This window comes from Aspergillus tanneri (genome assembly GCF_003426965.1).
Source record: "Aspergillus tanneri strain NIH1004 chromosome Unknown AapTan_6_pilon_pilon_pilon, whole genome shotgun sequence".
NCBI lineage: Eukaryota > Fungi > Ascomycota > Eurotiomycetes > Eurotiales > Aspergillaceae > Aspergillus > Aspergillus tanneri.
This window is the reverse complement of record NW_022984633.1, coordinates 1,985,297-2,012,422: the sequence shown is the minus strand read 5'-3', so window position 1 is coordinate 2,012,422 and position 27,126 is coordinate 1,985,297. Positions and strand designations below refer to the sequence as shown.

The 27,126-nt window shown below is 53.8% G+C and overlaps 10 protein-coding genes across 10 annotated transcripts; 5 read left to right on the top strand and 5 right to left on the bottom strand.

The window, feature by feature from the left end:
• Window positions 1-1,159: 1,159 nt before the first annotated feature.
• ATNIH1004_008681 (M protein repeat protein) lies at window positions 1,160-4,648 on the top strand (the record flags this gene model as incomplete). The annotated part of the gene is made up of 1 exon (XM_033573286.1): window positions 1,160-4,648. One exon carries the CDS (start codon window positions 1,160-1,162, stop codon window positions 4,646-4,648), a length of 3,489 nt encoding a protein of 1,162 aa, XP_033423838.1.
• A 490-nt stretch (window positions 4,649-5,138) lies between these two features.
• ATNIH1004_008680 (uncharacterized protein) lies at window positions 5,139-5,588 on the bottom strand (the record flags this gene model as incomplete). Its single annotated transcript, XM_033573285.1, has 1 exon — window positions 5,139-5,588. One exon carries the CDS (start codon window positions 5,586-5,588, stop codon window positions 5,139-5,141), a length of 450 nt encoding a protein of 149 aa, XP_033423837.1.
• A 319-nt stretch (window positions 5,589-5,907) lies between these two features.
• OCT1 (mitochondrial intermediate peptidase) lies at window positions 5,908-8,298 on the bottom strand (the record flags this gene model as incomplete). Its single annotated transcript, XM_033573284.1, has 1 exon — window positions 5,908-8,298. The coding sequence occupies one exon, from the start codon at window positions 8,296-8,298 to the stop codon at window positions 5,908-5,910; it is 2,391 nt and encodes a 796-aa protein (XP_033423836.1).
• A 257-nt stretch (window positions 8,299-8,555) lies between these two features.
• ATNIH1004_008678 (MICOS complex subunit MIC26/MIC27) lies at window positions 8,556-9,453 on the top strand (the record flags this gene model as incomplete). Its single annotated transcript, XM_033573283.1, has 2 exons — window positions 8,556-8,598; window positions 8,777-9,453. 2 exons carry the CDS (start codon window positions 8,556-8,558, stop codon window positions 9,451-9,453), a joined length of 720 nt encoding a protein of 239 aa, XP_033423835.1.
• A 387-nt stretch (window positions 9,454-9,840) lies between these two features.
• On the bottom strand, window positions 9,841-11,035 carry ATNIH1004_008677 (putative Golgi reassembly stacking protein; the record flags this gene model as incomplete). Its single annotated transcript, XM_033573282.1, has 3 exons — window positions 9,841-10,635; window positions 10,699-10,782; window positions 10,859-11,035. 3 exons carry the CDS (start codon window positions 11,033-11,035, stop codon window positions 9,841-9,843), a joined length of 1,056 nt encoding a protein of 351 aa, XP_033423834.1.
• A 204-nt stretch (window positions 11,036-11,239) lies between these two features.
• On the top strand, window positions 11,240-12,137 carry ATNIH1004_008676 (RNA methyltransferase; the record flags this gene model as incomplete). Its single annotated transcript, XM_033573281.1, has 4 exons — window positions 11,240-11,325; window positions 11,379-11,477; window positions 11,537-11,829; window positions 11,893-12,137. 4 exons carry the CDS (start codon window positions 11,240-11,242, stop codon window positions 12,135-12,137), a joined length of 723 nt encoding a protein of 240 aa, XP_033423833.1.
• A 535-nt stretch (window positions 12,138-12,672) lies between these two features.
• Window positions 12,673-16,247, top strand: ATNIH1004_008675 (DUF3591 domain-containing protein; the record flags this gene model as incomplete). The annotated part of the gene is made up of 4 exons (XM_033573280.1): window positions 12,673-15,698; window positions 15,767-15,823; window positions 15,898-16,077; window positions 16,160-16,247. The coding sequence occupies 4 exons, from the start codon at window positions 12,673-12,675 to the stop codon at window positions 16,245-16,247; spliced, it is 3,351 nt and encodes a 1,116-aa protein (XP_033423832.1).
• A 443-nt stretch (window positions 16,248-16,690) lies between these two features.
• ATNIH1004_008674 (uncharacterized protein) lies at window positions 16,691-19,746 on the bottom strand (the record flags this gene model as incomplete). Its single annotated transcript, XM_033573279.1, has 4 exons — window positions 16,691-16,710; window positions 16,914-17,709; window positions 17,768-19,563; window positions 19,629-19,746. 4 exons carry the CDS (start codon window positions 19,744-19,746, stop codon window positions 16,691-16,693), a joined length of 2,730 nt encoding a protein of 909 aa, XP_033423831.1.
• Window positions 19,747-20,156: 410 nt separating this feature from the next.
• On the bottom strand, window positions 20,157-21,808 carry FPR4 (FKBP-type peptidyl-prolyl cis-trans isomerase; the record flags this gene model as incomplete). The annotated part of the gene is made up of 4 exons (XM_033573278.1): window positions 20,157-20,362; window positions 20,423-21,143; window positions 21,200-21,640; window positions 21,719-21,808. 4 exons carry the CDS (start codon window positions 21,806-21,808, stop codon window positions 20,157-20,159), a joined length of 1,458 nt encoding a protein of 485 aa, XP_033423830.1.
• A 444-nt stretch (window positions 21,809-22,252) lies between these two features.
• REV1 (putative DNA damage repair protein Mus42) lies at window positions 22,253-25,739 on the top strand (the record flags this gene model as incomplete). Its single annotated transcript, XM_033573277.1, has 3 exons — window positions 22,253-22,307; window positions 22,364-25,040; window positions 25,163-25,739. The coding sequence occupies 3 exons, from the start codon at window positions 22,253-22,255 to the stop codon at window positions 25,737-25,739; spliced, it is 3,309 nt and encodes a 1,102-aa protein (XP_033423829.1).
• Window positions 25,740-27,126: the final 1,387 nt, after the last annotated feature.

The window sequence follows — 27,126 nt, the reverse complement described above, 5'->3', positions numbered from 1 at the left end:
TGACGGTAAATCAAACTTGCCCGTTCAGTTGGAGTCCCGAAGATATATAGTTAAGATTAATGGGAGATTCGAACCATGGAACCCAATGTTTGGGACGCGCATCACAACAAACATAACCCCTTTTCAATGGATCCTAGTGTCCCTACCCAATCCACCGATCGATCTCTCGAACTGTATCCATCTCCCACTGGCTCGACCTGTTTCTGGCGATGCGCTCTTTGGGCACCATCCATACGGTCAGGTGTCTTTATGACCTTGTTATTACCATACCATACCGTCGATACCAGAATCCTTCTTGACATCACCACGTGCAAACTGGCCAGTAGAATAGATACCGTACTAGTGTCCCTGGTGGGTACGGGACGGTATCATGCGATACGGGCGTTTAGTTCCCTCGTCAGCACCTTCTTCTCTTCTTTTGGTGACTTCCTTCTCTTCTTCTTCTCCTCCTCTTTTGTCCCTCCTGAACTCTTTCGTCCTTTTTATTGTCTCGTACCTAACTACCCTAGCCCATTTAATCGTTGTTAATTCTGTCTACTTGTCTCTTCTTTAATTATCTTTTTGCTGGTGTCTGTTTTCTCGGATCCCTATACCTGTACACTTTCCCCTTCGCCAGTCGGTCACATTTCAGGGAACGGGAGCTATTTCTCTCTTGCTCTAAGGTTCTTCTCCCTCCACTGGTTCTTGTACTACACGGACTCGGTGCTTAGTGGGGTGTCTCTTGTACATTCCCAAGTGTTTCACCATCTCTGCAATTGGTGGTCGGTCGTGGTGTTGATGTAAGTAAATAGCCCTCATTGCTATGTCCCTCCCCAGTGGATCTCGGGTTTTGAGGGAAAAGGAGAACTTCCCCCCCATTCCATTCCTCTTAGACTTGCCCTCTGCCGGGAGATCAGCAAACCCAGGAAGGCAGTGTTGGCCCCCCTCCCCTCCTGTCCATCACGTTCTTTCCAATTTGCAGATGATTCGCTCTGGATGGAAAACCTACGTTGCATTCATCTACCCCGTCGATTTTTTTCTCTCTCGTTTTTACCTTTGCTTTACCAGCCCTGAAACTAATGTGCATCCTGTTCTATTTACTAGATCGCTTGTTGAGGAAGACCTGTGATTTGATCCCTGGTTGTCGACTGTGTCTAAACTCCTTTCTAGGCCACATACAATGGCTTCTACTGAAGAACCCGTCCCTCCTACTGCCCCAACAGAAGTGGTGGAATCCGATGTACCCCCCGCCACACCTGTCGAGTCAACCGTCCTCTCCGGTAGTGAAGAGCCGGTAACTAGCCCTGATACTTCCAAGGACAAGGAAAATATTAAGGGGTCTCCCACGAAAAAGAGCCCGACAAAGAGCCCGACTTCTAGCACGACGACCACGACCAAGCGTCCGGTGTCGGGAACCCCTGCCACAAAACGTCCCGGCTTGATTTCCACTGCCCCCAAGACAACTACATCGACGTCTCGTCCCTCGACTACCAATGGCAGCACTCTAAACAAGCCTCCCACGCGTCCGACCACGACGACCACCGTTCGGAAGCCTCTGAGCACGTCGACCACCGCCTCGCACCGGTCTCGCGCGTCGGTCAGCAGCTCCGCCGATGAGAAAGCCCGGTCAGTGGCGAGCTCCGGGGATGAGAAACGAGGCATTTCCAGCACCGCCAAACGGATGTCGCTTGTTGGTACTCCGGCCACCAGGGCTCCGGTCAAGTCAACGACGATGCTGGATAGGCGCTCGAGCATCGCTTCGTCTACGGCAGAGAAGAAAGCCTCGGTGTCACGCACTAGCACGGTATCAGCACGCTCGACTCCCAAGCCAGCCACGTCAACTTCCACAAGCCGCCCGACAACCTCGTCAGGCAGCGCAGCGCGGACGACCACCCGGCCCACCTCGACTGTGACCCGGCCAACCGGAACTGCAACGAAGAGACTGAGCACCACCACCAAGGGCTCGGAAGAAGACGCAGAGAAGCTGCATTCTCTTGAGAGTAAGCTTTCAGAAAGCGAAGCCACTGTGGTTAGCCTCAAGTCGGAGTTGGAGACCGTGAATGAGAAATTAGCGCAGCTATCTGTTTCATTGCAAGAAGAGGGCTTGAAAGACAATGAACCAGCCACCAGGGAAATTCACGAGCAGCACGCTGCCGAGATCGAGCGGATGACTGCGGAGCATGCGGGGCAGCTGCAGGCATTGCGTACCCAGCTGGACGAGGCCGAGGCACAGCGGAGAGAACTGGAAGAGAAGTCACTCAAAGATCTGGACGAAGCTGCGAAGTCTGCTGCTTCTCAGGGCGATGACCAGGCCTCTGTTGCCTTGGAAGAGCTGAAACAGACCCATCAAGCTCAACTGGAAGCCTTAGAGAAGGAGCTGGCCGAGCAAAAGGCCAACACCACTAGCTACACGGAGCAACTCGACGCCATCAAGGCAGAACTGGAGGCGCAGAAAAATAGCGTGGCCGAAACTACCAAGATTTTGGAAGACAGGGCTTTGGCTCTGGACAATCTCCAGCGAGAACTTAATGGACGGGACCAGGTGATTGAAAATCTGAACCAGGAGATGGAGAAACTAAACCAGGCCAAGGAATATGAAGCCCACGCTGCCGAGGAGACCTCCCGTCAGTCCATCTCCGCCCTGGAGGAGAAGATCGCGTCGTTGGAGACCAAACTTGCAGACGCGGAATCCGCCACCAAGAGTGGCGAGGAGATAGCTACAGCTCTTGCAGAGAAGGAGAAGGATATAACGGACCTGAAGCAGACCGTGGAAACGCTTCGGTCAGAGCTCCAGGAGGCTCGTAGTGCTGCCGAACATGCGCTGAATAAAGAGATCAAGGAACTGGAGACAGCTCATGAGACGGCCATAGCCAAATTGAGAGCGGAGCACGACGAGGTTGTGGCGTCGACGGCTACAACTCATGCCCAGGAACTGGCCATTGCCAGAGAAGCTGCCGAATCAGCCGGCACCACCCATGCCGAACAACTTCAGGAGCTTCGTGGCACTCTCGATGCGGCTGAGGCGGTCGCCCAGAAACGAAGGGAGGACGCTATCAATGAGATCAAGGCTATGCACCAGGCGGAATTGCAATCCCTGGTGCAGAAGCTGGAGGCATCAGAGCAGGCTCTTGGTGAAGCGAGACAGTCGCTGGAGGAGGGTGCTAGCTCCGCCCAGGACGTTGCCATCCAGGAGATTGAATCCCTGAAGGAGAAGGTGGGTGCATTGGAGTCCCAGTTGTCAACGGGTCAGGGTGAGATCAAGTCCCTGCAAGACGCAATCCACAGCAAGCAACTGGAAGCCGAGGAGCTGCAGAAGAGTCTCATTGCTTTCGAAGACAGGACCAAATCTAAGGATGTCGAACAAGAGGGCCTGGCGAAGTCGCTGGAGGAGAGAGCGTTGGCTGCGGAAAAAGCGCTCGAGACGCACCTGCAGGAGGCGTCGGGGGTAGCGGAGAAGCACGCGGAGGCCCTTGAAGCACTGAAGGTTGCGCATGCTGCTGAGCTTGAGACTGCTCGGGCGGATGCATCCGGATCTCAAAAACAGGCACTGGAGGAGCTCCAAGCCAAACATGACGCCTTGGTGTCCGCCAATCGCGAGCTGGAACTGAAGCATGGACAAAAGGTTGAATCCCTTGAGGCCGAGCTTAAGTCGACTATGGAGCGCCACGCGGAAGAGATTACATCACAGACAGAGCTCCGTAGGAAGGAGACTGCGGAGCTACAGAAGGAGCATGAGGAGACGAAATCGGCACTGCAGGCAGAGCTGGCTTCATTGCAGGCATCCAAGTCTGCTGAGGCAGATGCTGAACACAGCAAGGCCATTGAAGAGCTTCTCACGGCGCACGAGGATAAGGTGAAGAGTCTTCGTGATCAGCTGGAGTCCTCCAACCAGGCTAAGTTAGACGAGCTTCAGAAAGCCCACGAATCGGCATTGAGTGAGGTGCGGGAGCAATTGGCCCAGGCCCATGCAGCTGCGCAGGACAGCACGGTTCTGGACGGGCTGAAGGCCACCATTACGGAGCTCGAGAGGCAGGTCGTCAAGGCGGAACAGTCTGCCACTGACGCTAGGGAGGCCGTTGGCCAACACCGTACCGAAATTTCGAAGGCGCAAGCGGAGGCGACTGAATGGCAACAGAAGCACCAGGAGCTGGCGAGCCGGGCGGCCGAATTGGAGAAGTCGCAGTCGGCCAGCGGGAACTCGCAGTCGGAGCTCGAGTCGGTCCTGAAGCAGCTCTCGGCCTCCCAGGAGGAGGTGACGCAGCTGAAGTGCAAGCAGGAGGTACTCGCGAGCGAGCTGGACGGACTCACTGCGCAGAACCGGGCTATCAACGAGAGGCTCTCGCAGGGAGAGAAGGATTTGAACGACCAGATCGACAAGAACATGTCGTTGCTGAACCAGCTAGGCGAGGTGGACTCGGCCATCTCGGCCAGCCGCAAGCGGACGCGCGAATTGGAGGCGGAGCTGGCGGCGCTGAAGGCGGAAAGGGACACAGCCCAGGGCGGCGGAGTGGGCCTGGAGGGCAGCCGGTGGGCGGAGGAGGACAAGAAGGCGGCTGGGGAGGGACCCGTGGAAGGTGAGGAGCTTGGTTCATCTATCGAGGGAACGGTGGGAGCCCCCCGTTTAACGTCCGGGTCGTCAGGCTTGCCTGGGTTTCACCCTTTTACCTGACCGGGACCGTTTCCTTTCTCTTTCTGGCTGACATGACTGACTGATTCGATGGATCTCCTGGTCCGTTTCGCACCTCCACAGATGGCAAGCATCCAGACACAGCTTAAACACATCCGCACGACGAACGACGAGTGGTACGAGGATCATCACCGGTTAGTGGACGTGCCCTCTCCCCCTCCAATTGTTGGCAATGGCATGAATGGAGATGCTGACGGGAGTGCAGGCTGGTTGGGGAATTGACGCATCGTCTGTCTCAGCGACCGACGACCGAGGCAGGCAGCCAGTCGTTGACGCCGCAACCGGAGAAAACGACGGCGGAGGGATCTGCCTGAATGGCCCAGGGGAGACATGGGATGGGAGTAAATGGCACGTTGTATTGACTAGGCTGTATATGTAGTAATAATAGGAAGCTCAGGATACCCCTGTTGGGCTATGGCATTTATGAAGCTGTAGTGAGAGGAGACTGGAATTAAGAGAGAGAGAGAAGGACTCAGCAGCCACACGGAAGACGAGTCCACCAAGGACGATGGGGGAGCTGGAGGGCTTGGGAGGAGGCCCGATAGAGAGAGGGAGTCAGCACGCGCGGGGGCGGGGTCGGGGAGCGTAGCGTGGTCAGAGGCGTAAAGCCATAGGCCCCGACAGGCAGGAAGTCCAGGGAGGAGGACGAGGGGCAGTGACTAGAAGGGGAGCCGTTAGAGCCATTGGAGCCGTTGCAACCCGACGGGGGCTCAGAGTGGTATTGACCCGCCGTGAAGGCCCGGCAGTAGGCAGCATAAGACTCGGTCACGCGCTCTTCGTCGTCAGAATCGGTTGGGCGGACATGCAGCATGGGTTTGGAGCGAGACAGACGGCGTGAGACCCAACGGGAGAGGGGCGAGTGGGAGGAATGACGCAGGGAGAAGGAGGATTCGGAGGTGGTGAAGGAGTTAGTATTGGGCATGATGACTCTGATTTTTAGAGAGCATATGGAAAGACAGGAATAGAAGAGAGAGAGAAGTGAGAGAGGGGAAGAGTGCTGTTTATATGGATGTAGAACCAAGTCAACGTAACAATTTAGGGTGGTACATGACCGCTCTTTGCTTTCACAGGCCTCGTGCTCATGCGGTGTCATGTCACTGTCCTCTCCAACCCGAGCGAGGCCTACTTCCATGTAGTACATACAGTATTGGATAGTACAGTATAGTACCAATAAGTTCCTAGGAAGTATACACAAGTACCTCTATATCCAGTATACTACACTAAATACTAAATACTAAATACTACGAATCGTGCCCCAATCCCCATCGGCCAACTTCTCGCATCGCTTCGTCGCCGCCCTCCGCCAGTCTGCCCGCCGCGTTGGCCGCATGCCCCTCGCCCAGCACTCCCGCCACGCAGTCCCATCCGTTGCGTCCTCCTCCCCAGCGAAGCACCTCGCGTGCGTACTGCTCGCCCGCCGCTCGGTCTACCGCAGCTGTTCCGCCGCCGAATACGTCCTCCCAGATCTTGTTAGCAATGGCCCGGTCGAAGATGTAGCTGTAGTACGTGGCCCCATAGCCGTACAGGTGACCGAAGAAGCCTTGCCACGAGGTGGCCGAGCTCACCGGGTCCTGGAGACTGGCATGTGCCGACGAGACCTGGTGGTAGAGCGCTGTGGAGGAGATCGGGGACGACGATGCCGGGAGCGAGTGGTAGGCCTGGTCAACGAGGGCCATCAGGATCTGGGCCTCATTCTCCACCGCTCCGTAGATGGTCGCGTGTGCTGTGCGGTCCTGCTCCATACGACGCATCATATCCGCCGAGAGCGGCTGGTCCGTCTGCCAGTGCCGCGCGTACAGCGCCAGCACATCGGGGGCGGTAGCGAAACGCTCCATCAGAACCGACGGCAGCTCCGCGAAGTCGGTGGCGCATCGCGTGCCTGAGATCGACTGCAGTCGGGTCTGGCCCAGGATCGAGTGCAGCGCGTGGCCCATCTCGTGGAAGAGAGTGCGCACGCTGTGTTCGCTCAAAAGCGATGGCGGTCCACCCGTCCCGATGGTCGGAGGCTCAGCAAAGTCGCAGACCAGGGCAATGGTGGGCAGCTGGCGCAGGGTCTTCGACTCGATCGCGGTAGCCATGCCGTCGTTGGGGTGCGCCGACCCGCCCATGGCCGTGCACTCGGCCACCTCAGCCGCCGAGATCTCGCGCGAACACCGCAGCGTGAAATGCGCCGGGTTGGGGTGCTTGTTGGGGCGCGAGAACAGGTCGCAGTAGATGACCGCGATGTGCCGCTCCGCTTCATCGACCACGTCCAGCCGACGCACGTCCGCGTTCCACGTCTCGCCGGGACCCGTTTCCTGCGGCACCAGGCGCACGCCGTAGAGGCGGTCAAACAGCCGTGACAGCCCCTGCATCACCGTGCCCAGCGAGAAGAACTCCGGCACGGCACTCAGTTCCCGGGACCGTCGCGATTGTGAGTACTGCGTGATCCGCTGATGGACGTAGTACGCATGATCCCACGCCTGCAGGGCCTTGTTGCTCTTCATGGCCTGCAGATGTGACAGCTCCTCCTGCACGAACTCGCGGTTGCTCCCCACCAGAGTGGTGAGGAATTTCGACACCGCCTCAGGGCTCTTGGCCATTTTATCGCTCAGCGTCATATGTGCGAAGCTGTCGTAGCCCGACAGTTGCGCTAGCTCCGCCCGTTTGGCCAGCAGCTGTTCCAGCCGCTGGATCTGCCGGTTGCTGGAGGTACGTGTCGCCAAGTAGATCTCCTTCCGTGCCGCCTCGTCGTGCACCGACCGTAGCGCTAGACGCGGGATCATCCCCATGGTTGGCACCGCCGCCGTGCGGTTCCACCGTTTGATCTGTTGCACCAGGATGGGGTCGAGGCCCCGGAGACTGTTGGCACTGACCACAACGTGGGATTTTGCCGGCTCGGCGCTGTTAACAAATGTCGTCCCTAGTTGACTGATCTCATTTGATAGATTCACAAACCGCTGTCGTTCATAGGGCGGCATATGAATGGCTGAGTTCGAAAAATCCTTGATTAGGATCTGTGCCACGATCTTCTCCTCTTCGGACCATTGTGCCGTCACTTCGGGATTGGCAGCCGCTTTCTTGAGCTGGTCGTTCAGTCCTGTCGTAGTATTGAGTACATTCATGTATTCGAACATTAGCGCATACGCCTGCGTCGCCGCTTCCTGCACCCGAGGGTCCGGGTGGATGGCGCGGATGAAATCGGATAAGTCGATGACTCGGCACAGTAGGTCACTCAGCCGATCTAGATCTCCAGCCATATCCCGATACTCCTCCAATGTCGACGCGGACAGCACCTTGGACACAATCGCTTGACATTTCTGTAGCGAGACATGGGCAAAAGTCCGAAACCCATCGGGACTCGTCAGGTACTGGTTCTGCACCAGACCTGTAGGCTGGGCTTGGGCCGCTCGGCGCTGCGAAAACTCTCTCCAAAAGGGCGGCGAGTCGAAGACACGGCGCAGGGTGTCGTCGTCGGTCGCTTTCCTCTGTGTTGCATTTCCTGCACGTGTGTAGTCGAGACTATTACCAGGGGACGCAGGAGACACCGCCGCCGTCTCCAGGGATCGTCGCGTCTGCTGTTGAAGTCGCTGTAGGCATGCCCGACAGGTCCAGGGCCGACGCCGGAGAGGCATCAGCAAGTAGCCTGACATCGGGAGGGAAGATAGAATTCAGCGTAGGGAGAGAGAGAAGGTCGACATTCCACCGGATGTCCAGTGAAATTCCCAGACGAAATGAATCCTGAGGAAGACGATCAAGACAGAGAGGAGAGAGAAACCGGACAATGACGGAGGAGAATCGGAGGCGAAAAAATGGCTTGGCGGTCACGCTTCCGACCTCATCTCAACTTCTTTGCTCTCTTCCTCTGTGTTTGTCTCGTCAGTCCCTCCCCCATTGGCCTCTTCCCACCATGTCGTTCCGGCCAATGTTCTCCCAGGTTGGTCCTTTTCCTTGTGAGTCGGTCGTCTCTCGTTGACCACGTTTGTAGCGAGTTGTGGCCCCATTCGCTGCCACCCTTCTGGCTGGGGGTGTCACTCTTTATCCCCGTCGTGCCGCGTTGGCCGAAGAACCCCGGGATCTGGTAGTATTTGACCCTCTACTGAGACGACCTGTCTTTCCTGATTCATCTAGTCGAAAGGGATGATCTCTCTGTTAACGTGATGCCCCCGTGGTTGCAGAGAAAGCCGATCTACGATGACCTCTCCACGGACATTCCGGACCTGGACTTGCCCAAGAAAGCTGCCCCTGTTGCGCCTCAGCCGTCCTTGTCTCCTTCCTCGTCCTCATCTTCTCCGACTCCCACAGATATCTTGACGGCCCAGATACGGCAAGCCCGTCTCTTCCTCTACGATCATTCCCTTGCTGTCGAGAACTGCTTTAATGACTTCCTGTCCCGGGCCTTGCACGTCGAGAATGCTTTCACCAACACCGTCGCCTCGCTAGCGCCCTCCCCGGACTCCGGAGAGCGTTTGCTCCCTGGAGGAGTCTACGTGGTCGTTGCCGCCATGGCCGGTTCGATTGTGTCGCGCAACCGGGGGATCCTCCTCCGTACCGCCTCGCCGCTTGCCTTTGGCACTGTTGCGGCCTGGACGCTTCTGCCGGTGACGATGCGTAATGTCTCCGACCTGGTGTGGGAGTACGAGAAGAAGGTTCCCGCCTTGGCGGAGCAGCACCTCCGTATCCGGGAAAAGGCTGAGCATATCTGGTATACGGGTATCGCCCACAGTGGAATGGCGCGGGCCATGATGGAAGAGAAGATCGGTGATACCCGGAAGAAGCTGGAGGAGCTGGTGAGCAAGGGCCATTAAAATTGTCATTCATTCTTCACACATGCTTTGTTCTTTCTTTCCTTCTCCTGTACTTCTCTGCTCTGTCTGTATTCGGTTTCCCTGAAGCGGATGTGATTTGGAGCCTGTGACTGGTACAGTATCATCGGGGCTTGGGATGGGATACGGTTTCAATTGCATAAGTGCGTGTACTTTAAGACGTAGGTTCGAATGAACCGATCCCATACTATTTTACATATTCCAGCTCGGTGCCCGAGAGACCCTGGTGTAACAACCCCGTCCTCAGCCCTCGTTAGGAATACAGAAAATCCCCATTCGGCATTGGTTTAGTCCATCCTAACTCCGGAGACACATGATACTCCACAACGCAACGAGAAAGATCCTTGCAGAACAGCACTGATAATTACTCTATTCGTGCTGTGGCTCGCTCGTTTCTTCGGCGGTCGGCGGAGGGCGCACGCCGGCTTTGGGAGGAGGGGGCAACGGAGAGGCCTTGCGCGACGGCGCAAAGTCTTGTTCCTTGCTCTTCTGCTCTCCCTCGGCGAAATACTCGTCAAACGCTCGGTTGGGCGATACTCCCGCGTGTCGGGTCTTTCCCCGCCGAGTGCTCGACGTCGCATGTCCAGGGGCAGTACCAGCCTGCGAGGCCAACGGGGGCGGCGAGGACATGTTCGCGGGGACGAGGAAGTGCCCTCCCATAGCTGGAGAAGCTTCTCGAGCGTTCTGAGTCGGATTCCGGGGAGCCATCACAGGTGCAGAGGTGCCGTCGTCCTGCGTCTCGAATACAACCTCGCCAGGCTCCTCGACTTCTTCGCCCAACCCCACAGGCAGTCGATGTAAGGCACCGTATCCCAGCTCCGCGCCCAAAGCACCCTGTCCGCCCCAACCCCGAGTGGGTACCAGCTCCACCTCACGCACGACGTCAAATTCGCTATTGTATACCCAGAGAACTAATGTGCGGTTCAGGTGGTCCTCTACTAACTCGCCCAGCGCGGATTCGCCTCGTAGTGTTCCACTCGGGGTCCCGACAATGTAATCCGAGTGTGGCAGCAGCCCAGCCCGGTATGCCGGGCTGAGCGGTGACGGGATGTTCAGGATATGCCAGATGTGTTGTGCCGATGAGAGAGGAGCTAGTTGGAGAGCAAGGCCGAGCGTCGGGTTGGAAACCGGAACGGGAATGGACACCGTATGTGTCCGTTGACCCTAATGTGTAGCATACAATCAGCAATGGATCTAACATGGTCTTGGAGTCGTCTAGTATCCAACCTTGGCACTCCAGATCTCGAACGCTACGCTGGAGCCAGCGCAGTTGCGAACCTCAGTCGCGAACAAATTCGGGTCCGGATCCTCCTGTAGAAGATACGAACCGATAAGTTTCCACACATAACGATGGAAAGCTCAGTTCCAGCCCTTACGGGTCACTCACGATTAGACGACCATTAATGCCAATGATGAAATCAAACCATGGCTCTAGGGGTAGCTCCGCGTCCTTGTTGCGGAGCACCTGGAAGCCAAATCCTCGGTCGCCGGTAGAAGGCGACCGAGGGCGTTGGACAGGGTCGGAATCCAGACGCTCGATAATTCGATTCAAAGCTCCGAACATGACGATAATACGAGCGAGTGATGGAGTGAGCGGAGAATCATGCGAGCTGAACTGCTGATGCACCAGCATCTCAGCTTCATTGTATGGGAGTGGGAGGCAATGGTGCAAACCAAACAAACACCATGTCACTTATCTCAAAGCTCGTGCATCGTAGAATGGAAGTATTCCACTTCCCAGGACTCTCTCCTGCATTCTATTCATGCCATGACGGAAGACTCTATGGAGGAAATTCCCCCTCCAGAGGTGCATCACTACAACTACCTCGCAGAAGTACCCTGGGATATCCAAAAGTACGGCCGGAGTCGTGACATGATGTCGAGAATTCCGCTGACAGTGGCTATAGTTACTGGTCCCAACGCTACAGGATCTTCTCACGATATGACGAGGGAGTCTGGTTGACGGATGATGCATGGTTTGGAGTGACCCCTGAGCCGGTGGCCAAGTGAGTCTCCTATTTTAACTATGTCCCATGGGATATGTCTCTAAGATTATTGGGGGTAGCAAAATCGCCGAGCACCTGGCCAGCTCGGCCCCCGCTGGACGGAGTATCCTGATCGATGCATTCGCAGGAGCTGGGGGCAATTCTATTGCTTTCGCTCTCTCTGGAAAATGGAAACGGGTGTACGCCATCGAGAAAAACCCGGGTGTACTGCAGTGTGCCAAACACAATGCCCTGATCTACGGTGTGCAAGATAAGATCACCTGGTTTGAAGGTGATTGTTTTGAGATCTTGAAGAATCAACTTAAGGATTTGGCTCCGTATAGTGTTATTTTCGCTAGTCCTCCTTGGGGTGGTATGAGTGACATCCTCCTAGCAAGTCCTTTGCAAGTTAATGCCTAACCACTGATATTGGTAGGCCCGGGGTATCGCTCTGACAAAGTCTTCAACTTACATACCATGGAGCCGTATTCTTTGGACATACTGTACCGTGAGTACACGGCGTTTACCAAGTATGTGGTTCTATTTCTCCCTCGCACTTCGGACGTGAAGCAGCTAGCCAAAGTCATCCCGGGGGGCCAGCAAGCAATGTTGATGCATTATTGTATGGAAGGTGCTAGTAAAGCACTTTGTATCTACTATGGAGGATTCCATTTTGAATGATCTGGGACGTCTTTTCTTTCTTTTTTTGTAATTTATGAAGCAAAGACCAAGGGCAGGAGATCCCCAGTCGCATTCACTCTTTTCCACAATTAATGTATACTACCATATGATTACCGTGACCACAATAAATATAAACTTAATCTACATTTATCAATCAGATTCCGGGAGATCACAAATTGTAGTGAACGTTGGTGGTGAAGTAGTAGCTGATTACCCGATGCGGTCTAGTGTACCTCCCCATCTCATCTTGCCTTCACATCGTCTTTTCTCTTCTCGCCGCGTCTTGCCTTGTCCATCTCATCTCACCTCATCTCACCCTACCTTTCCTTTCAGTCTCCGTGTACATTGAGGAGCTCTGAAGTCTGGAGCAGACTGCCCATCCTCCGTCTCCATGCGGACTTTCTTGTGAATTCCCTTCTCCCCGACTCCGCTCGTTTGACCGATCCGCTACACCCCACGCGCTGTCTAGCACCGCCCTTTCTCTCCCACACATTCTTGTTTCTCCTGTACTCGTTCCCCATCTTCAAATTACAATATGCCTCACGCTACGGACCCCGGGGCGCCCGACCCCGAAGATGCAGACTTCGAGAATGTCATGCGACAGATGAACGGCCCCTTGGACGGCAGCATGTCCTTCGATTTCTTACAGAGAGACTTGGAACCCGGCGAGAAAGCAGATGATGCGATCGACTACGAAGATTTCGACGATGACGACCTTCCGGAAGAAGAGGAGAGAGCTCAGACGGTCTTGGCGGAGAATGGAGTCGCAGTGATTGATGATGAGGATAAAGGTCTGTTTGAGGCGGAGGAGGATGATCTTTTTGGAGGCCAGGAAGAGGAGGAGCAACATCAGTACGAAAAAACTCAGCAGGCCGCTCCCCCCGATGAACTTGACGACCTCTTTGGTGAAGGGCCTGCCTCCCATGCGCCAGATCAAATGGACCCAACCCGAGATCTATTCTTCGAAGAAGATGAACAGCCCCCTGCCCTACCTGTCGTTGGCGAAGCGCCCGTCACCGAACCTGTGCCCATGGTGATGGATATGGACGAAGAGCAGGATGTGCAAGTGGATGGCGCTATGAGTCCCACGGCAGAAGATATGGATCCTGCGGCCCTCCGCGCATGGAAACTCCAACAGGCCCTGTTTGCCATGTCTACTGTCGGCCCCGACAATCCTCCTGCTCCGCCCGAGAATGTAGAGGAGCTTCTGCATTCTTTGTTTCCAACCTTCGATCGCAAATCCCTTCCTCGCTTTCTCGAATTGATCCCACACAAGAAGGCTTTCTTTCTGGGTAAACAGCCCGTTAGGCCCCCCAAGCCGGTTCTTCCGAGTAAACTCAACATCGAGCTGGCCCACGATCAGGAACGGAGTTTTAAATCGGGGGGACAAGTCTATAAGCGCTCATTAGAATCAGAGCAGCTAGGGATCATGACCATTACCGAGGCCGTTCAGGAAGAGGAAGAGGAAGCCAGGGAGGAATTCGACCAGGACACTGACACCGATGAGCCTTTGCCAGGAGGCATCACTTTGCATGATCTCCGTGTCGTATGCTCTGATTGGGATGTTCAGGACGATGACTCTGTTATGGATGTTGACGAGCCGGCCCCTAAGGACACTATGGAGGACGTGGAAGACGACGACTGGCTTGTCGAAACTACTCGTCCGGCTAAAAAACGGAAGATTGGGAGGGATCCGTTGGACTTAGTTGCTCTCTCCCACGTTGACGTGCCCTTGATGGATGATCCTGTACATGTTACGTCGCGGATTGCCCAAAAGGTTACGGTTGATATGAATGACCCTCACATTCTGCTAGATGAGCGTGGTCCCGACTCCACCGCCCAGAAGCCCAAAGCGCTTGGATCCTTGAACCGCGACGAGATGGATGTGAATGTCACTCGGCGCCTCACCTCCCGCTACAACATTTCCAACGACCAGGCGTACGACATGCTCAAGCAGAATCATCAAAACAAAGTCCGAAGTACTCTGGGTAATGTCACGCTCGAACACAGTATGCCTGCGCTTCGCTTGCAATGGCCCTACTATAAAACAGAGCTTGCCAAAGCGGAGGCGCGGTCATTCCATCGCCCTTCTTTGTCCTTCCGGGCCGGCCAGACTTGTTGGTTCAAGAATCCCGCTCACGTCAAGCGCAAGCACCACAAAGGCAAGGATGTTAAAACAATCTACAACTCCACCAAAGCACTGTCAATGGCTGACAACTCCAACGTTCTGCTGGTTGAATACTCGGAGGAGGTGCCACTTATGCTTTCCAACTTTGGAATGTCGAATCGTTTCATCAATTATTATCGTCGAAAGAGTATGGAGGATCCCACCCGCCCTAAGGCAGAAATTGGTGAAACGGTTGTCCTGCTTCCTCAAGATAAGAGCCCATTCTCTATATTTGGACATGTTGACCCGGGTGAGATCGCCCCCGCTATATCAAACTCCATGTATAGGGCACCGCTGTTCCAGCATAAAGCCAAATCCACCGACTTCTTGGTGGTACGCAGCAGCACTGGCTCAGGGGGCAGTGATTATTTTCTCCGAAACATTGAGAATCTGTTTGTCGCCGGTCAGCAATTTCCGTCCGTTGACGTGCCTGGGCCTCATTCACGAAAGGTCACGACGGTGGCTAAAAACCGCATGAAGATGCTTGTGTATCGCCTCTTAAAGAAGAGCCCTGATCTCAGGCTCTCGATCAGTGACGTTACCGCTCATATCCCAGGAACCAGTGACATGCAGAACCGTCAAAAGGTCAAGGACTTTCTTCAACACGACAAGGATTCAAAGTACTGGGTCCCCTTGGAACCGGTACCCGAACAAGATGTGATTCGAGCGTGGGTGCAGCCAGAGGACGTTTGTCTCTTGGAATCCATGCAGGTCGGCCAACAGCACTTGCATGACACAGGCTATGGCAATGATGCCGAGACCGGAGGGGAAGATGACGACGATGGAGAAGGCGAAAGCTTTGAGCAGCAGATGGCGCCGTGGAAGGCGACCCGCAACTTCCTCCTCGCATCTCAAGGAAAAGCTATGCTCAAGCTCCATGGCGAAGGCGATCCGACTGGCCGCGGAGAGGGATTCAGCTTTATTAAGACATCCATGAAAGGTGGCTTCAAAGCGATTGGCGAAAGTGTCGAGGACAAACTGGACGCGCAACGGCTTAAAGAGCTCGGCGGCCATAGCTACAACGTTGCCCGGCAGCAGAAATCCTACGAAACCTCCATCCGACGGATCTGGGACGCGCAGAAAGCTAGCCTGTCCTCCACTGTTGAACACTCGGACGATGAGAGTGACGTTGACCGAGAGGAAGACGAGGAGTTTGGCAAGCCCACTCCCAGATCGGAGGCTCCCACGCCCGCACCTGGCCGCCGCGACGACGAGACGACCAGTCAGTTCAGCAAGATGAGCATGGCGGATCAGAAAGGCAAGGTGCTCCGCATCATTCGCTATTACAAGGATGAGAAAGGGAGTCTCTATCCAAAGGAAACCCTCGTCTGGGATCCTCGCGTCATTCGGCACTACATTCAGCACCGCCATAGATCCGAGGCTCTGTCTACTAAGTAAGTGGATATCTAGCGATCATCTATATCACTTTCTCCCGTCACCACATACTGACTCTCGCCCCTAGACTTGACTCGCTCCAGCCCACCGGCGACCCGGAGATCGACGCTCGCAATAAGAAACTGTACGTTCGCCTTTTCGTCTTTCCCTATGCTGTCCCCTCTTCTGGAACCCTCTCAACTCACCTCTCGCTCTCAGGATCGAAAACGAACTCAGCCGTCTCAACCGTAACAAGGAACGTCGGTTCGCGCGTGAGAAACAAAAAGGCGTTCTCCGCGTTGGCGACTCACCCGCCGAAGGACCCTCTGGCAAATCCGCCGGAACTCAGCGCAAATGCGCCAATTGCGGCCAGGTCGGCCATATTAAGACCAACAAGAAGTGCGTTCTACCAATTCCCTCCACCTTCCTTGCTGTCATCCCGTCTTCTACATTGCTAATGATTGTAAACTCCATCCGATAGACTCTGTCCTCTTCTCAACGGGACCATGAAGCCCGAAGATCGGATCAGCGATTCGGCTTTCGCTATGGGTGCCCCCCCTGCTATCTAATAAATATCCTGTTCTGGTTCGCTCGCACATAGGAATTATGTCATTTGGGTTTGAACTTCTTTGCTTTTGAAATTCTCTGCTATGATACCCCCCTACCTTTGATGGTCGTTACAATGGCCTTCCTTCTTCCCGTTTTATTAATTTTTTTTTTTTTTTTTTTTTTTTTTTTTTTTTTTTTTTTCAAAAAGAATGTGGAGCTGGTCTTGAAAATAAAAAAAAAAAAGCAAACAACAAGCACTTGACAAGATGCGCAAAGACATACCCTTCTGTTTACACTCGTCTTGTTGTATGTCTTTCAAACTACGAGATGAAGATGCGAAATTGCTTTTCTGTATGCATCGAGGTACTTGTAACTATATGAATGTAATGGATTCGCATGTCTTACACGAAGTCTCAGATGCAAACGAACCAGAGAGGGAGAGACCATGGGACCTCCTGGCCAGCTAATCACCTCCAGATTGGTCTAAGATGATTGATTAGCTTCCCAGCTTGCAATGACCGTCAGCCGTATACTGTCTACCGGCAAATAAAAATATCTAAGGATACATGATCGAATAGCCAAGCCGCACCGCAACAAGATGCCAGTCGAAAGACCCGACCCTTCCCCTTTCAATTCTCAACATCCATATAGGTCGGACAGGTGCCTTCGTGAAAGATATGGCCGACCTCGGTCCGGCGCGAAGGCCATCGCCACGGCCTTGGGTCGACGGTATGTGTAGCCCAAGAATGCCCCCTGCTTGCGTATTTCCAGAGCGGCCTTTCCGACTCGCTTGTCCCGCAAGAGTTTGTCCCGGGGCCGGTTCTTCTCGCCCACTCCCTTGCGGTCTCGGGTCGGTGATTTTGCGGCTGCTTCAGGGGGATTTGCTTCGTCCGGGATGGGCCTCTCATCGTGATTCTGCGGAAGATCATCGTTCTCCTGAACGGGTAGCTGATGCTCCTCCGCCTCGGCCCCATCGTCCGAAAGCGAGTTGTTATCATTCTCCTGCGTGTTGCCCCAGTCGTCGAAATATCGCGTGTCCTCCCAGCCTTTGACTCGGGGGATAAACGGAGGGACTGACCGGTGAATGACATCCCAGTTAATCCCTCGGAAGAAGGGATGAGCCTTAATGTCAGCGGCATCGTTAGGGTATACGTAGAACCCTTGGTGGCTCTGATGGAAGGCACTAAAATGGTAGAAGAAGTACCCCGGAGGCGATCGTGGATTCGGCGGATCATTGTGTCGATACGCAGCGCAAGACAAACGAAGCTCCTTCTCTTGGAGCAAAGAATTGATCAGATTGACCGCTTCGCTGGAGATGAGCTTGTCGGAAGGCCGATGCATCGGGAATCGCAAAGTCTGCAGATGATGCTGTTCTTCATGAGCTTGATGGTGAGCCAGGAACTGCCTGGGAAGACTCACATGGATTTTCACTTTGGTTTTCTGGCGATCATTCGAGGCGAAGGGTGTGAACCCATATAAGCACTGGTCAGGCTTCGTCAGTCCTACTATACGCAGCAATGGGAAGTTGGGGAACGCTCACCTCGTAGAGGATGATTCCCACACTCCACCAGTCGCAGCGGCCGTCGTATGCCTGTCCACGAATGACTTCAGGGGCCATGTATTGACTGGTGCCAACGACGCTCCTGGCCAACCGTCGCAATTGGTGTTGGTCTCGCCATCCCAAGAGGCCCGTCGAGGGCATGGCTTGCACGTCCTCTTGCGGGCCCTCTTGGATCCTCTGGGTGTGTTGCTCTATATTCTGTGCCTCTTTCTGGTCTTGGGCGTCTCCATGGATTCGAATTCCCAGTTTGTGGGCCAGGGAGTACCGATGATCATTGTAGTACATCTGGTCGTGAGCCCAATGGCCATCAAAGGCCAAACCGAAGTCGGATATTTTAAGATGGCCAGACGCTGAGATCAGGAAGTTATCGGGCTTGATGTCTCGATGGATCCATCTTAGTCGATGAGCCTCTTCGACGCAGAGGACCATCTCTGCTACATACCATCGCGCGATGTCTTCGCGCAGGATACATTGTCGCAGCAGCAGACTCAGGAAGTCTCCGCCCACCATGTAGTCCATGATGAGGTATAGGTGGCTGTGATCCTGGAAGCTTGCAATCAAAGGCACTATCCAGCGTGATCGGGCAGACGCAACCAGAAAGTCTCTCTCGGCTCGCAGATGGCCCTCCTGACAATTGCGGATCATCGCTGATTTCCGGATAACTTTCATCGCGAAGACATCCTTCTTCACCCCGGCCATTATTCGTCGACGGCCTGAACCTCTCGTGGTGGTGGCCTCAGGAGTCGGAGGTGCGAGTTCCTCCTCGATACTGCTGCTGGTCTGCTCGTCTGCCTTCTTTTCCTTCACCAGACGCACGACCCCAAAGCTTCCTCTGCCCAGGATCTTGAGGACTTCGAAGCCGGCCATGGACACGGTCTTATCGTTCCCAGCCTTGCGCGAGCGGGTTTTGAGCACTCGACATTGGCGGAGATACTCTCGTTCCTGGATAATCCATTTCTTCCGCGCTTTGACCTTCTCATCCGGTGTGAGGGATGACGAATCAATGTACTCTTCTAGCTCATGCCGACGCTGTAAGCGCGGGTCGAGGCCTGAATAGACGGTGCTGAAATAGGTTTCAAGGAATACCTTTGCATTGGTCGTGGCTTCAACTGTGACAATGGAGGTCGAAGCACTGGGTAAACCTGACAGGGAGGTTGATGTATTGCTGGTGACCTGGGCCGGCGGATCCAAGCTCGGGCTGCTGTTGACTGCACTACCAGAAGCATGTTTGGACTCCTCCGGCGAGAATGGGGGTTCTTCGGACGACGGAGGCGTCGACTGAGTCCCTAGAGGAGAAGCGTTGCTGCTGGGAGGTGTGGAGGGATTGGAGCTATCAGGGTCACTTCCACGCTGCACAGGTAGCGGAGAGCTGGGAGCCATGGGAAAATGCACCGCACAGATACTTGGCCGCGAGCGTAAATGAGCACGACGGATGACCGTTGGATGGCCAAAGGTGGTGGACAACTTGCGCGAGAAGATGTTTGTGATCGCCTCTGGAGTCGACTGGCTCCGCCTCATTCCCCCGGAGGCGTCAATTTGATGGGGCGGAAATTGAACCTCCGACTCCTGTGGACTTTGCATCTGCCCATCGCCCGGGTATTTCGACGGTGCCGCAAGGCTGTAACGGTCAATGTCGATGGCTGGAGGATGGGCATGGGATGTCTGATGGGCCACGGGAGGAACATGGCGAGACGCAGGTTCACTTTCTGCAGGCAACGAGTGGCTGGATTCTGGGTTCGATGGGAAAACAGACTCAGGAGCCGTGACTTTCGCAGCTGAGAAGTAAGTCGACGTTAGCTGTAGGGAAGGAGGGTCCAAGACCAGGCAAGAAGAACTGCACCGTAAGCCGCGTGCCTCCACCCCAATAACGATAATAACCTCGAGCTTCTCTCTCTCAGACGGACTCGTATCTTGTCCTTCCCAGCATGTTGAGTGTCTGAGATAGAGATGTCCGACATGGTCGATCGTCGAGATACGCACGTAACGAAGGTAGATGGTCCTCTCGCTCGTCCGTAACGATAGAATGGTGGTGAATTCTCCAGAGTAGAAGGGAAATGAACATTATGGGCAGTCGTGGGTGGGTGTGAAGACGACGGAAGTCGCGACGGAGAGAGTCTACGACCAGCTACGACCAAACCGACAAAACAAAAGCGCAAAAGAAAAAAACAAAAATACTTTTAATTTGGAGAGATTCGGGTGGCATGCAATATCCTCATCGCTGCTAATATGCATCAGAAAACAGTGCGAGAACGAACCCAGTCGGATATCATCACAGCAACTAATGAGATTCAAAAACCCCCGACAACCTGGACTGTTTTGTATGAGGGGGAACAAGAAAATAAAATAAAAATAAAATAAAGAAAAACCTCTATTTGATCTCAAGCAGCTTGACATCGAAGATCAGCTTCGAGTTGGCCGGAATGCCGGGGAGAGCTTTCTTGCCATAGGCCAGATGAGGAGGAATCGAGATACGGCGCTCGCCACCCACGGCCATACCAGCCACACCGATGTCCCAACCCTTGATCACTTCACCCTTGCCCAGCTTGAAGGTAAAAGGCTTGCCCTTCTTGTTGGCTAATAAAGATGAAACCGTTAAAGGGGAGTGGCTACATAAGGGGGAGGATGAAGACATACCATCAAAGACCTTGCCGTCCTCGAGCTTTCCAATATATCGCATGGCAACCGTGTTACCACTCTTAGCGGCGACACCCTTCCCAAGCTTCTTATCGTCGAGTTTGACTCCCTTGATTTCCTTCACTCCGAGAGTGCCCGTGGTCTCAGCGGACTTCTTGTCCTGAGCCGAAGGCGTAGGACCCTGCTCCAGGTTTTTGGCGAACTGGACCTTCTTAGCCTCCTTGCCCTCCTTGTTGTCCTTTCCGTCCTTCTTCTGTTCCACGGGAGCCGCTTCGCCGTTGTTCTTCTTCTGCTTTTTCTGCTGCTTCTTGCTCAGGGTCTCCTCTCCGTTGGCCTTCTTCCCGGACTTGGTCATCAAATCGTCGAGGGTAGCATCTTCCTCGGATTCAGCTGCGCGCTTGTTCTTACCCTTGGAAGTAACGAGCTTGGGAGCCTCCTCATCACTCTCCACCTCGGTGATGCGGGGGTTCTCTAAATCATCTAGCTCGTCGCTCTCGTTGTCCTCGTCCATGAGTTCGGCCAAGTCCAGCTCGTCTTCATCAGGGGAGAGATCGTAGTCACCCTCGTCGTCCTCATCGTCCTCGTCCTCGTCGTAAGGCATGCGGCCTTCGTCAAGAGGCATCACGTAGTTTCCGGTCAGGTAGATCGTGTGGGTACCGGAGACCTTGAAGAAGACGCGCTCATCCTCGGAGATCGTAAGGTCCAAAGGCTGCTGGTAGGCCTGCGAGGAAACGCGGTCAGCTGGGGTTCGGGGTCATCGTCACTCAGGGAAAAAACCTTCTCGGGGTCCAAGGTGCAGACCACCATCTCTTCGAACTCGATACCCTCTTCGGATTCCTCGTCATCGTCATCGTCGGTAGCGGGGGCCTTGCCTTTGATGAGCTTGGAGATGGCAGCTTTCAGGTCAAATCCTTCATCATCCTCATCCTCATCCTCATCCTCTTCGTCATCTTCATCCATGGCCTCTTCCATTTCTTTGCGGATGGCAGCCTCCTTGAGCTTGCGGGCCTTCTCCTTGTCGCTCGGACCGCCGTTAACCTCCTCATCGTCGGAGTCCTCGGAGTCCTCATCCTCATCCTCGTAATCGTCATCCGATTCGTCCAGGTCCATTCCTGGAGGAGCGCGGATGATCTTGAGAGTGGCCCTGGGGCGCTTCGTGTCCAATCCATCAAAATCGGGTTCCTCGTCCGGGTCAACGGCAGCCATGCTCACACGCAACTACACCATCCAGGTCAGCCGCATTCTCCCAAAAAAATTGCCATGTTAATCGAATTATATCCAGTCGGAATCACTCACCATGGCGGAGGCATCGGGGACTGCGGGAATCAAGGTTCCTCCGGGAGGAACCCTCAGAGTGTACAATGCTACAGGCTGAGTTCCGGACATTGTGAAGTAGAATAGGAGGGGAAGAGAAATGAGTAACGATAGGAAATGGGAATTAAGAAAGGAGGAATTGGTCCGGAAAAAGAAGGGAAGAGAAAAAGTTTTGAGGATGGTGAAAAAGCTGTTGCCCGGCAGTCGCTGTATGTGTAGATCTTTTTTCCTTTTTTTTTTTTTCTTGTCCCAAAAAAGGAGCGGTGGAGCCTTTTTCCTTCGTGCTCCGTAATTTTCTGCCCTTTCTGACCGTCCTCTGAACTATCGACCAATCATATCGCTCTCCGCCCTGTCTCCGCTATGGTTCTTTCTGCTATTTGCCACCGCCTCACATGACCTCGTTCTAGTCACGCGTCGCCCGCGCGTCTCACTCTTTTTGCCTCCGTTTCTCTCGACTCTCTCTTTGGTTTGCCCTCTTTGCACTCCCCCGTATCATGATCCGGTCGTTAGCCCAGGATGGGCTCCGTGCTCGATGCCAACTCCCGCGCTGTGCGGAAGCGGATTGAAAATCGTACGTAGTTTCCCCAGAAGATGGGTGAGTAGACGATTCTAACGACAGTAATTCAGATCAATTCGAGGATGAAACGGGTGAAGAATATGAGTCTTCCACATTTGGTGGATTTGGTGACTATATACGCCGGAAGAAAATCAAGCTGCAGAACTTAGATGCGGAGATTCGTTCTGCAGCGTCGGATTGCCCGCCCATCTTTCGCGGAGTGGTGGTCCATGTCAACGGCTACACCCAACCGTCTCTGCAAGATCTTCATCGTCTCGTGGTAAGCCATGGCGGGGGGTTCCTTCAGTATCTCGATGGCAAGACAGCCGCAACCCATATCATTGCCAGCTCCCTGACCCCCAAGAAACGTGAGGAGTTCCGAAGATATCGTATTGTCAAACCCGCCTGGGTTGTGGAGAGTGTGAAAACAGGACGATTGCTTCCCTGGGATTCCTTTCGGGTTGTGGATGAAGGTCAATCTCAGAAGATTCTCAAGTTCGATCACGGTCAACTTTCCAGCCGGACTAATAGTCCGCGGTCAGGTTATAGAGACCAGACTGAATCAAGCTGGTACACTTCACAATTAAAAGCTTTGGCTGCGAGGAACACGGCGGACTCGGAGCAAGTACCTCCCTTGGCCAATCAATCCTTGAATGGATCGCAATCTGATTATGGGGACTTTCCGAGTTTCACGTCCCTCGACGAGATGAACAACGAATCCGGCACCTGCGGCTCGCGGGGAGATGCAATACAGGAGATGATTTCAGAGACTAACGATTCAACCCATGCCCCCGGGCTTAGCCATTCACCGGACCCTCGGCCTGATACCGCTCATGGTGCTATGTCTCCCCCGCAGCCAATTCCTGCACCGAACATGACCTCCGAAGAATATAACGCTCAGCTTCTGTCTGACCCACGCATGAAGAATTCGAGTGCTACCAATCCAGATTTCCTCCAACAGTTCTACAAAGAGTCTCGTTTGCACCACCTTTCCACCTGGAAAGCCGAGCTAAAGGCTCTACTGCAATCTGCGGCGAAAGAGAAATCGCGGTCTCAAGCCGCGCGGCAAAAGCGTATATACGGAGGAAGAAGGTATATCATGCATGTTGACTTCGACTGTTTTTTTGCGGCAGTTTCCACTTTAAAATGTCCCGAGCTGGACGGCAAGCCTGTTGCCGTTGCGCACGGCACTGGATCGGGCTCTGAAATTGCATGCTGCAATTATGCAGCCCGAGCGCACGGTGTCAAGAACGGAATGTGGATGAAGGGGGCCTTGAAGACATGTCCTGATCTTAAAGTCCTGCCTTATGACTTCCCGGCTTACGAAGCAGCAAGTCGCAAGTTCTACCATGCCATTCTCTCGGTAGACGGTATCGTCCAAAGTGTCAGTATCGATGAGGCTTTGGTAGACATCACCACCCAATGTCTGGATGCCGGGGGCACGGACGGTCGGGGGATGGCCGAGGGCTCCATCTACCGAGAACAGGCCAAGGCCGATGAAATCGGTCAAACCCTACGGGCTGTGATCAAAGCCCAAACGGGATGCGCCGTTTCGGTGGGAATCGGGGGCAATATCTTACAGGCAAAAGTCGCTCTGCGGAAGGCCAAGCCAGCTGGCCAGTTCCAGCTCAAACCTGAAGACGTCCTGGACTTTATAGGGAATCTTAACGTCCGAGATCTCCCTGGCATCGGCTATAGTCTAGAGGCCAAATTGGAGGAGCTGGGGGTCAAGTTCGTCAGAGACATCACTGAGCTCACCCGCGAAAGGCTGACTTCTAGCCTGGGCCCCAAGACGGGGAAGAAGATGTGGGAGTATGCTCGGGGGATCGACCGGACCGAGGTGGGCAACGAAGTATCGAGGAAGTCGGTGTCGGCAGAAGTCAACTGGGGCATTCGGTTCGTCAACCAGACTCAGGCCGAAGAGTTTGTCAAGTCGCTCTGTGGGGAACTACATCGGAGACTGGTTGAGAACCTGGTGAAAGGCATACAGTTTACGCTGAAAGTCATGCGGCGATCAGCGGATGCTCCATTGGAGCCAGCCAAACACCTGGGTCATGGCAAGTGTGACGTCTTCAACAAGAGTGTCGTCCTTGGTGTAGCGACCCACGAAACTGACACCCTCGCAAAGGAGGCGGTTTCCATGCTCCGAAGCTTAAACATCACGCCGGGCGATCTGAGAGGACTGGGAGTGCAAATGACCAAGCTCGAACCTCTTGCGCCGGCGACGAATGGCCGGCTGGAAAGCAGCCAGCAGCGGCTCACTTTCAAAGCTTCGCCAACTCGCAAAACCATCGAACGCAGTACCGACCCAGACATGTTGGATAGTCCACGCAAGAGTGAGTCTCAGTCGATTTTCCAGGGTCCTTCTTTGAGCGACAGTACCTATCGCCCTCTGAACGTCTCCGGAACCCAGTTCATCATGCCGTCGCAGCCCGACCCCAATGTAGTAGCGGAGCTTCCGAATGACATTCGGTCCAAGTTGGTAGCGCAGGGGAAACGCCAGCACGATTCCCGTTCCATCTCCCCCAGTCCTGCCAGTCGTCGTCCTCAACCACCTCCGGCGGAACTTCCCCCTCAGTCCCAATTGGATCTGGAGACTTTGGCTGCATTGCCGGAGGATCTCCGCACGGAGGTTCTGGGTTACTATAACCTGCCGACCGGGAATACCGATTCTCTCCCAACGCCATCTACTGTGACCGCGTCCAGGCCTTCATCCTCTGGGTCTCTTAAGTTCACGAAGCCTACAACGTCCACCAAAAAACGACGTGGTCGCCCAAGCTCCAAACCATCCGACAACCTCACTCAGTCAAACTTTCTTTTCCCACGACCTGCGACTTTTACGAGTCAGAAAAGCCAATTGTCCCTCCTAGACCACCTTCTCCACCGATGGACACAATTGAAGAGGTATCGGCAGAGTTCCTAGCGGCACTGCCGGATGATATCCGTTGCGAGGTACTGAATGAACAACGGAGAGCCCGCATGCTGCAGCGCTCTAGTAATGCCCCGGTCATGCCTCCACGGGGGGCTGACAATCCCGCCCCTCTTGTCCAAGAAAGACGGCTTCCTCTTTCCCCCTTACCGGAGCGGCCCAGTTTCACAGCGAGGAAGCTGTCTAGTTTACCGGATTTGCGTGATGCGGTTGGTGACTGGCACGCCGCATTTGCCGACGAAGGCCCATTTGATGAAGATGTGACATCCCTTGCTCGGTATTTGCAGCGAGTAGTTGCTGACGAGAAGGATATCAATAAGGCTGTCTCTGTGGTCAGCTGGTTGATGTGGCTTATTAACGACGGAAAGGAGCAACCCTCGGGGTCGTCCGGCCAGCAAGGATCCTTGTACGGAAGATCTCAGGGTGTTATTCACTGGGATAATGCTGTACGACGTCTCCAGGAGAGCATACAAGAGGGATTGTCCGAGCGAAATCTGCCGCCGGTAGAATTCTCCTGACCCGAGAACTTTTTGTATAATCTGTCTGCTGTTTTACGACGATGTCTATGATGCGATCACGATTATATTGGCGTTTTAATAGATGATACCGTGCCCTTTTATTATTATTATTTTTTTTTTTTTTTTTTGTATATCATGTTAAAGTGGACCAGCTGTGAACCGAGTTAGTAGGCACACTATTTACTTTACCCGTATATATAGCACATATTGGCATTGCGTTTAATTTTACTGGTGCATACTATCTGTAGAAATATTGAAAACAGATAGCTTAGGGGTACACAACATGACAATTGAATTTAATGTTGAAACGCCGTATGACTTGCCTTACTATAGCGGCTTCACTAAAAGCCTGTGCCTTTTTTAGGCTGGTCGAACGGTTTGTCTTCACATTTAATGATTCCCAATTGCAGAATTTCTCACACCCCCCTAATCTGGCCCCCATGAAGCATTTCCACTTTCAAAGCGGGTAATTCTCCGCAACTCGTAGGCACACAACACTTCCTGCACTGCAGGTAGCTTAACAGACGTAATTAGCAAGAGGTTGTCCTGGATCTTGCACCTTCTTTGGCAACTTTTCTGGGTGTAAACCCCAAAAATTCTCCTTTATATGACCCTTTCTACTGCAATGCGAACAGGTAAATCGTTACTCCTGTTGTTGCTTCTCCCCTTTCTTTGCCCTAACCACATACATGTTGTTGATTAGGAAGTCATTGTATTCCATGTGCTCTTCACACTCAATAAGACATACAGCAAGGCCATTGAACGTGATATCCTTTGTCTTCACCAACCACGAGCGTTAGTAAATGCATTTCGTTTAGGACTACTATCCAAGTTAACAAGGAGAAGATCTGTAAAGAACCACTAAGGAAAGCTCTTATTTGGCTTTAAGCGGGGTATTATTTCACAGATTCCATGTATAATCTTTGCAATATAGTTCTGGCGTAACAAGCCGTAAAGATTATCGAAGGCCTTGAATAGACCTGGTAGTCTTGTTCTGTGTTACCCCATACCTTTCTTTCAAGAAATCCCTAAGATCATGTATATTCGTGTACGGGGCCAAGGATTCAAGGATCTCGTCTGATAGGGAATTTAAGATAATTTTGATGGCTAGTTCATCCTTGCGCTTGGCATCTTTGACCTCTTCTTCTGGGATATGTCGACGTTGAAGAATTCTAAAGGCTCCATAGACGCCAGTTCTTCGATCCAACTAGGATACATGTGGAGGCATTCGAGGACTGACCAGATCGGTGGTATTCTCCACCATCTTGGCAGACAGGAAGGACGTAGAAGCGGGGCAGGAATAACTTCACGTTTGACTAACCGGGAAGAGGAAGAGGAAGGAATGGCGCTACGGAACCATAAGAGGCTCTGGGCTCAGAACCTGTAG